The sequence below is a fragment of the Gobius niger genome (assembly GCF_951799975.1).
Source record: "Gobius niger genome assembly, chromosome: 23".
Taxonomy (NCBI): domain Eukaryota; kingdom Metazoa; phylum Chordata; class Actinopteri; order Gobiiformes; family Gobiidae; genus Gobius; species Gobius niger.
The window spans coordinates 12,808,866-12,819,064 of NC_136874.1; the positions used below are offsets into that span (position 1 = coordinate 12,808,866).

At 40.7% G+C, this 10,199-nt stretch overlaps 1 protein-coding gene across 1 annotated transcript in view; it reads right to left on the reverse strand.

The window, feature by feature from the left end:
• The window catches only part of LOC306981805 (nck-associated protein 5-like), a 220,556-nt gene extending 212,153 nt beyond the window's left edge, over positions 1-8,403 (reverse strand). The window contains exon 1 of the mRNA XM_079581486.1: positions 8,304-8,403. Coding sequence (XP_079437612.1) covers positions 8,304-8,366 — 63 coding nt within the window. The 5' untranslated portion in view covers positions 8,367-8,403. The remainder of the gene's footprint in view (positions 1-8,303) is intronic.
• Positions 8,404-10,199: the final 1,796 nt, after the last annotated feature.

Below are 10,199 nucleotides of genomic sequence, written 5' to 3' on the forward strand. Positions count from 1 at the left end.
CCATACATTGAGTGTGCAATGGACTTGACCCACTTGGATTTCATGTTCCCTGGCCATCTCTCTCATCCTTCTCCCATTCTGTCCCCTTTCCCATCCTCCTCTCCTCTTTCTCTCTTTCCCTCTCTCCCTCCTCTGGCACTAAGCCCCGATGATAAAAATAAATATGGCTTCAGATTGTCCCAGCAACACGCCGCAGTTATGTAACCGCCGCCGCCGCCCCACTTTCGCCGCGGCTCTACGGCTCTATAACCTGATTTAGTCCTAACCCATTTATATGGCACTCCAGATACTCTCCGTGCTGACTCATACGCACTCATTTCACAGAGAAGAGAGACACTCGCAGAGGCTGTGGATTACACGGCGATATTCAATAAATGTCTTGTATACTCCATCAATGATATTGCAATATTGGCTTGGTAAATTCCGTTGAATAAAAATACAAATCATCAGCAATTTGTTTTGTTTTTCAGCAAATTGTGTCTAAATAAAAGACAAACTATAACCTATTTTATGAAACTGAACTATCAAAATGTATATATTTGGACATTAACCTGTAAAATGTCCTGCGGTGCGACATTTTCAGAAAAAAAACAACTTCCAATTGTCTTTCGGAATGGTTTTACGTGCATTTTGCTTGCTATAATTAAACTTTTACTCACATTAAAGACTCATATTCTATTTTATAACAAGTTTAATGGCTTTGTCCTGTGGTGCGATGAAAAGGGTTAAATTTAAATCCGTCGAACCAAGAAAAACACTTTCTTTTTATTCTGCTAACACAATAATTCTCAAATGTCACGCGGTGCGACGGGTTGTTTTCCATTTATAAATAAGTTAAAAATGGTTTTGTTGGCAAGGCAAGGGAAGTTTATTTGTAGAGCACAATTCATACACAAGGCAATTCAAAGTGCTTCACAGTTAAAGCAGCATAAAATATAAGAAAAACAAATACAATCAATAAAAACATCAACATAAAATTTATCAATTACAGTAAGAGGCAAGAGAGTGTAGATAAAATACTTTCAGTTATATGCATTATTAAGTCTGTTTGGATTTGCTCTGTCTTGTGAACTATTTTAAGTCTTGTTTTGACTCGCTCTGTCTTGAGCCCTATTTCGCTCTGTCTTGAGCACTATTTTTAAGTCTTGTTTGGATTCGCATTGTCTTGAACCCTATTTCGCTCTGTCTTGAGCAGTATTTTTAAGTCTTGTTTTGACTCGCTCTGTCTTGAGCACTATTTTTAAGTCTTGTTTGGATTTGCACTGTCTTGAGAACTATTTTTAAGTCTTGTTTTGACTCGCTCTGTCTTTAGCACTATTTTTAAGTCTTGTTTTGACTCGATCTGTCTTGAGCACTATTTTTAAGTCTTGTTTGGATTCGCACTGTCTTGAGCCCTATTTCGCTCTGTCTTGAGCACTATTTTTAAGTCTTGTTTGGATTCGCATTGTCTTGAACCCTATTTCGCTCTGTCTTGAGCAGTATTTTAAAGTCTTGTTTTGACTCGCTCTGTCTTGAGCACTATTTTTAAGTCTTGTTTTGACTCGCTCTGTCTTGAGCACTATTTTTAAGTCTTGTTTTGACTCGCTCTGTCTTGAGCACTATTTTTAAGTCTTGTTTTGACTCGCTCTGTCTTGAGCACTATTTTTAAGTCTTGTTTTGACTCGCTCTGTCTTGAGCACTATTTTTAAGTCTTGTTTGGATTCGCTCTGTCTTGAGCCCTATTTCGCTCTGTCTTGAGCCCTATTTCGCTCTGTCTTGAGCACTATTTTTACTTGCTCGTTCACACAAAGTTACCTAACCTCTGTTTTGTCGCTCCTTCTCCTCTGGACATCAATATAAAAATGTATCAAGTTGCATTGAAAACTATAGGTACATTTAATTGTAATAGAAATATACCCTGTTAAACATTAAGTACCCTAAATAAGGACCAAAACCTGCCTAAAATTGAGCTTCTAATTTTGCTAGTTTTTATTTTTTACATTGTGGTTATTTTCTCTGAATTTTCATACATTTCACCGTCTGGCTTTAAAGTCTAAACGCCGTAGTGGGCTCAGGATTTGAAAAGAAATGACTTTACACGTTTGAATTTGAAGCCTCCATGACGCCTTCTCGAAATTCTAAAACCCTCTTACGTAAAGCATTCTCTGCCCCACTTCCGCAGAATGCCTTCATGATTTGATTTAGACTCAACCCGTTTCACTGCTGAATCATACGCATTCATTTAACTCGAGGGGCGTTTAATGACAGTAGGAAAATTCCCTCAGCTTCAGTGCACTGCTCACACGTTTACCCTATAACGCATTTAACACATGTGCGCATCCAAGCTCTATATGTTGAGTAAATGAGCCATAGACGGTGACAGAAGCGCCTGACAGTAGTATATTACCTGTCTGTTGGATGCTGAATGGTATCCTACTGTTTGGGTGGTCTGGAGATCGCAAAAAGTCCTAAATCATTCTCAAGCCTTTCAAAATACTTCGGACAAGTTGATATTTTTTCAGTAAACATATAAGATTAGAGACTGAATTGGAAAAAAGGTATAGGAACAACATTAACCCCTTACCTCCCACCTGAACCGAGCACATTTTCTCCAGTTTGGCTTTACCCCAGTCCAAAAGAGCTTCTGGAAAAAAGCTGTGAAAATAGCAATAAAACTGAGACGAAAACAATGATGGAAATGTGAGGGAAAAAAGTGAGAAAACATTGACAAAAAAGTGAAGAAAAATTGATGAAAAAGTGGCAAAAATGTCACAAAAATGTCACAAGAAATTGACCAAAAAATTGAGGAAAAAATGAAAAAAATGACAAAAATGTGACAAAAAAATTACAAAAAAAATACAAAAATGTGATAAAAAAAATTACAAAAATGTGATAATTTTTTTTTTTTTAAATTATACAAATTTGACGAAAAAATGACAAAAATTTGACAAAAAATGACCAAAAAAATGGACAAAAAAGTTACAAAAATGAGTTGAACACCCAACAAAAAAATGATGGAAAAAAAAAATCTGATGACGTGAGGAAAAAGATCCTCTCGGTTCAGGCGGGAGTTAAGAGGTTAAATCTGAAGCAACATGCAGACCCATCTCCACATCTTGATGCAAGAGTCATCTAGCAGAAGGACGAACTTATTGTGCATATTTTAGGATGATGCGTGGAATCGGAGTGGCCAAAGGAAACCCAGACTCGAATCTTGCATTCTTGCAGCCAAAAAAGATAACACAATGTATAGATAAAACATGAAAAAATGGAAAACTCTCTCATCGTGTGCTTTGGTGCCAAATCCATCTGAGTGTCGTGGTTAAGTGCAGAACAATACAGCATTTGTCCCGAGCTGAGATAAGACCTGCCAAAAGCGTGTGTGACAATACACTGAACTTCCAGTCTTAGAAAAGCGCAGCCAGCGGCCCAGATGCCCTTCCTGCGCCCACTGATAGTGCGAATACCCCAAGGGGACTTCATATATTTGTTCAGAGCCCTGCAATAACAGCCCTATCTGCCGCTCATATCCTACAGGAAGACTACTGGGATGGGTTTATCTGTGGGACTGCTCACACGGGGGGCTCAATCACGGCCTGCATGACACCAGACGGGACAGGCTGGAAAAGTGTGTTTACGATTTCCTCACACTGTATCTGCATTGGAATGTGTAGACGCGATTGTCCATAAATCCATCCTCTACTTTTGACCCAACGATGCAAACTGTCAGGAGCAGTAGACGACCGAAGTGGACCTTCTAGGGAAACGTCTCCACATCTTAATTCGAGATCTTGGTCAGGACTAACCGAGCTAGAGGGTTAGCCTATTGCACATGTTTTCGGTTGATGGGGGAACCAAAGTAAACCAACCCAGACGCAATGGGCCTCATTCATGGCATGATCTTACAGCTAGAGTACTTCTGGCCTTTGATGATGCTTTTCTCATGCCCATATGGCAGTGTAAAGGACATGCCATTTTCATGCAGTACATGAAAATGAGGAGTATGGGCATCTGTCTTTAAGAAGAGATTTGGCTTCTTAAGAACAATTCCTGAGTCTTCATGAAACGTCTTGAAGTGATACTTACAGACTTTCTTCTTAAGACAACATTCATGAGCGAGGCCCAAGAAGAATGTGCGTGAGCTCCGCAAAGAAAGGCTCATGATCTCGGAAATGAACCCCCGGCTTTCTTCGGGAGCACCACAAGAACATACGCTGACCACTGCAGGCCAACGCCCGACCAAAACTGACTGCACTCAACCAACAAGGTCTTAACAAAGGTTCCCAAGGCCACATCAAAGCTATGGGAGATTTACTTTATATCGCTTTGTGTACATTTAAATAAAGGAACGAATATGAATGACTTTGAACATTTGTAAAGGGTGTGACCAAGTACATTTGAGCTCAATGGCTTTTCTCGCATGGTCTTATGGACAGTGAAATATTATACAGGGGATTTTGAAATCTTACATGACGCATTGGTCATCTTGCACAACTTAAGGAAACCGGTAAGACCCAAGGTACTCAGCAATAATACGATATACTTCAAAAGAAAGCGGTCACATGACTTCCAGAAGATGAATGACAGTTTTCCTGACAGCTTGGGTCTGAATCTGAAGATGAAATGATTTCTCTTACTCCTTTCTCAATGATAGCTCGCTGAATCTTGGCACTGTCATCTTGGAATATGCCTGAATCCAAGCATGGGAATAAGGTATAAGAGTATCTTGGAGTTCATCCAGTGCTTGCAAGTGAAGCCAAGAAGATTGTGCTTTGTCCTGTTTGTCTTTCACATCTTGTAAACACCTCATCTCATGCTCTTCTTGCCGTAATGAGGTTATTAAAATGCACATGAACTTAGTCATGCTCCACGGACACCCGCTGATTTAGTAGAAGTACTTCAAATATGTGCATACTTCATATCCAGCTGAGATTGATTCTGACATGCCCGTTTGACCTATGATAATTTCAACATGAATAATTATGAGTGGTGACAAATCTTGAACAATTAAACACACATTGTTTACATCTTTCTAGGTCAGCACAGGGCACAGGAAAATACCTCTTAGAACACGGTTAAAAGCGCAATAAAGTTGATTTTTACATTTAGCGAGCAGTTGATCCACACGCTTTCTGAGCAGTGACAGTTGAATGCCGCAGCTTCTCAGTGAGATTCACCTTTCCTTGACCCCACACATGCACACTGACAACAGCGCAAGTTTCCAGAGCGGCGGTGCGGCAGACAGAGTGGAGATAAGGCTGTCAATCATCACGTACCCCCCCCCCCCCTTCCCCCCTCCCTGGTAGGTCCTGGGGCGTTCCACACACACAAACACAGAGTTGAAGGGAGCGCGCGGCGTTCATCTCTGCTGACCAACAGTTGCATGTGCGAGGAGTTTATGTGCGCTTCAAGAGACACGCTGCTATCTTTTTCATGGACACGTTCATGAAGCAACAGTGGGTATCGACTTGTGTGTGGACAACAGCAAGCAGACGGTGACATGCCCTGCACTGTTGTTTGAGTTCTCTTGCTCCTGATGGATAAAGAAGCCATGAATTTGTGCTACTGGAATTGTTGAAACAGCCCTGTAATTGAATGAAAGGGGGAAAAGCTTGTGTCGCATCCTTGGCAGTCTAAAAAAGGGGAAAAGCTTCAGTTCGAGACATGGTTTTCCTAATTTCCTAATTTTCCAAGCGTTTTGGTTTAAATTGGGACACACTTTGATGAAATGGCTTGCTAAATATAATTTAATATCGTAAGTCAGAACATCATAAGGCCCTCTTCGCACTCTCTCTCCGCTCCATTTTCCTTCCATTTCAGCTACACACGCCTTCTGTCAACCGCAGCAGCAGAGCCACCTCTTAATCTCCTCCAACACCACCACCACCAGTGTCTAAAACAATACATTGTCCCAAACAGGACAGAATGATGCAACTTTTGGGGAGTAAAGTGAAATAAGCGGCTAAGGGGATGGTCAAGAGGTTTTGCCATTGCACTTAAATGCACAGTCTTAGCCATTTGAATTATGGCCTCGATATCTTGCTTAATGTCTCACTCTTCAGCCTCTTAAACTCTAAACTGTCTTATTAGGTATGAACAAAAATAAAGCATGTGGGCCATAAAGATAAGACATGTCTTGCCCAAGGACATTGGAAAAGTACTGGTGCTGGAGTCAAAACCTAACTCTTGATTTTGCGTCAAGTGTTCCATCACTGAACCACTCTTGCATTTCTCTTTAAATGTCTATGTTATGAAGGGTGGCATGGTAGTACAGTGGTTAGCGCTCGTGCTTCACAGTTAGAAGGTCCGGGTTCAATTCTGGATGGGGCCTTTCTGTGTGGAGTTTGCATGCTCTCCCCGTGTTTGTGCAGGTTTCCTCCGAGTTCTCCGGTTTCCCCAACTATTAAAAACATGTACAATAGGCCAGGATGAATGTGAGTGTGTTTGAGAGTGTGCATGGGGCCTGACGGATGGAAATTAGCCCAAGGCTGCAACCCGGTGTGGCTTGTTCATTAACATGCACTGTCCCTACCAAACAAACCAATAATAATCCCAACTATAAAGTGTCTATGAAAGTGCATATGCCTGGTTTTCATTTATTTTCTAATTACTATTTATTTGATAGGATAAAGCTTGTAGTAAGAGTCAGAGGTTTGTGAAGAAAAACAAGAAACAGTAAAGAGGTCATTTTTGTCAAGAAAATGTGAAAAAGTTTCTATTTTTATGCTTTAAGTTAAGACAAACTTGGCAATGGCGCACATTGGTACAGCATCCTGAAAAATTGCGAATTTTAGTTCAATGTTAGCTATGTTTTGGTAAAATACGTAGTCAACCCAGGCATATGCACTTTAAGTTTTTTATTTTTAATATTTTCTGCAAAAGTTGGTCAATGGTTGAGTAGTTCTATTAAATTTGCACACTAAGAAAACAAACACAGTCAATTCTGCCTAAAACTGTGTAATGTAAACACAAAGGCTTTCTGTAAATGGCCCATGTGTCTTTGGTCAAACCTAAAAGGCATCACCGCTTCCTCCCCTCTGTAGTGTTTACATCAGCTCCGTAACATAAACGGACACTTCCTGTGGACTGCAGCTCATGCAGGAAGTGTAGCATTAGCGCCGTTAGCGACGCTAGCCAGAATGCGCAGGGAAAAAACCTGCAAGACGTCACGGCACAAAACACTGTGTCACCAAAATGCACTGGTCAGGAAATTCCACGCTAACAAACCCCACACTCTTCAGCCAATGAGTAATATTAAGACAGAGGGACCAGCATCGAGGCATGAATCCAGCTTTGAAACGACCGCCATGAGTTTGGAAATGCACATTATTGTTCTGTATGTTGCAAAACTCTTACATTTTGTTGATCTTTTTGGCTGAATATAGGTCAAATGTTGTTTGTTATTTATAGTCATAGTGTTTTAAGCCTTGTATGCAAAAGGAAGCACTTCACTCTGTATGACGTGCACAATTTGATTCGGCCTGTGTACACAATAACTTGGACTTGTGGACTTGCTTGTCTGGTTTGTATATTAATTATTGAATAAAGCTACAGCCCGACCGGCTTATGCCACACAAGAAGAAACATAACTTTTTTTAACAAAAGAGTGAGCAAATACTCATTCATTAGCATAACCAGAAAGTAGATTTGGAATTAAAGTTCATTTCCAATTGAAAATGAATCAAACAAATATAATTACGCAAGTTTTATGAAGATATAACATGGGCGCTTTAGCTTGGGAATGACTTTTGGTAATAAAAATGTGTCTTAGGTCTGCAAAAGAAAGATCCAAAAGGAAATTCCACAAATGTTTTCCCCGTCCATTAAATATCAGTGACAGCCAGGGTCTAATATCTCACTATATTTATCCAACCACACCGCAGAATCTGCAGGTCGTGACTTGTGAAGAAAGTTGATACATTATATAAATCTAGCAATCCACCGAGTCAACATTTAACGGCCTATGTGTGATTTTGATCTATGTATTTTCTCGTTCACAAACAATAAAAGAGGGAAAGCATAAATGTTAAAACTCAGTTGTGGTCAAAAATCATTACTCGCTTTCCTAACGCACATCAAACACCTGAATTCTTCACAGGGATGAGTTTGTAAGTTTGTTTCACAGAGCAATTAGCCTGCTTTATAATTCACTTTATAATTAGCATAAGTGCTTTTACAAAAGAGTAAAGGACAAGACATTTTCTTAAAGAACTAGAGAAAAAAATTGTATCCGGCCAGCCAATTTACCATATCAAGCATAAATCCCCCCAAACAACCTTAGCATGTAAGCTAACTAATACAAACAATGCTTCACATGTACTTACCGGCAGTGCGTTTTCCAGTGCCAGCCTCTTAAAGACCTCCCTCCTCTTCCAGAGCTTGTCCATTCTCCCTCTTATCCCCCTCGGCGACGCACATGGCTTGGCATCCCTGAAATATAACATCAAAAAGTTACCCAACGAACCTGTTGCTAGCTTACGTTGTTAATCTTCACCTACAATCTTTAGCAACAGAGTAGAGCAACAGTTAGCCATCACCGTGCGCGCTAGCCCAACCCTAGGCTAGCCGGTGTTGTCTTAGCCATCATGGGAACCAGTCAGACCTGGGATAGGCCAAAAGCAAACAGTTCACTTCACGCATGCTAACTCCTTTGCAAAAGAAGGGCAAGAGTGGAGTGATTAGGGAGAGTGGTTATGGAGGAGAGAGAGAGAGCGCTACTTCCTCGTTCGGGACACGGGGTCAAAGATCATCGTAGGTCAAAAGGATAGTCCTGGAATGGTTATTTATTAGTCGATGTGGTGGCTTGTATTGACAGGTCTATACTGGAAATAAATTGTGCTGTTATTAGCTTTCAGTAGCGCTTTCACAGTATCAATAGTCACTGTCCAATTTCCCAAAGCAGAAAGTTTTGCATGAATGGACCTACAAAATGATACTGTATTCTTTTTCCAAGAGACGCCTGTTGGGCATTGAGGCCTTCATTAAAAGCATGCTACAACACAGAATTGAATGTCTGCCCAAAGAGGTCAGTCACTCATTATTGACTTGACTCACAGACCTACTTTCGCCTGCGCACTCCCCCCAGTGTGACTGCGCCTATCGTGTTTACATTTTACACAACTTCTCCTCTGCGTCTTAAGACCAAAGGTTCACAATCTGTTTCCCTCTGCGCCGCACTCCGTCCCCCTGTGGCGGTTTTGCGGGCGGACGCCGCCTAATCAGAGCCCGCGTGTTCCGTAATGGCGTGTCTTAATTGTGGAGCTACGTTGCATCAGATTATCCAGTGTTTAGACTGCGCCGGCTCGGGCTAGCTTGCCTTCCGGTTACAGGGAAATGGGAATGGGAAATTGCAAGTGCATAAATCAAAAGGATTAAGGGAGTTGATGGTGATTGCATTGGCAAAATTCCCTGAGGGTAGAAAGCTTTGGAGGTGAGGAATAGTGGAGGTATTTACAAAGATAAACCCCGGTATACACTGGATTATGCTAAAACGGTAAATGACCTTGACACAAAGCAACAAACAGTGTTTGGCGAGTCGGCAAATCTTGCATCATTGTTGTGGTGGGGGTCATTAAAGGAAATGAGGGGACCAAAGGCACATCCCTGGGGTAACCACATCAATGACAGAAGAAATACATTTGGGCACGCTTGTTTGAATAGAAAAATATCTTAATTCGGTTAAGAACTGACTAAAACACAAGGCTTTTTGACAGTTTTCTTGAAATAATTATGGCTGACACTTTATATAGCACTTTACAAGTCACAGTTAACAAGTTTCTGAAAGCGCTACACTGTTGTCATGACATGATTCATTCATTCCATATTCGGTGTTGGTAAGCTACAACTGTTGCTGACAGCCGCCCTGGGGTAGACTGATGGATGAGAGGCTGCCTATCTGCGCCAATGGTCCCTCTGCAAGTGTCTTGCTCAAGGACATTGCAGGAGCCGGGATAAGAACCATAATTTTTGGATTATGACATGACACACTGTCGCCCTTTTATTTGGGGATATTTTAAATACCCAATAAGGATGACTGTCTAACTTCTTTATATTTTTACTTAAAACAAGAACAACAAAACAAGAAACACTTAAATGTATAGAGAAACCTACATTTGAGTGTTGTAGCATGCAAAAAAATATTCAATAAAAAGTTATACAGTACAAATAAAAGAATATGTATTACTCTTTCTTATATTGGGTTCATAGATTATCCATTTACT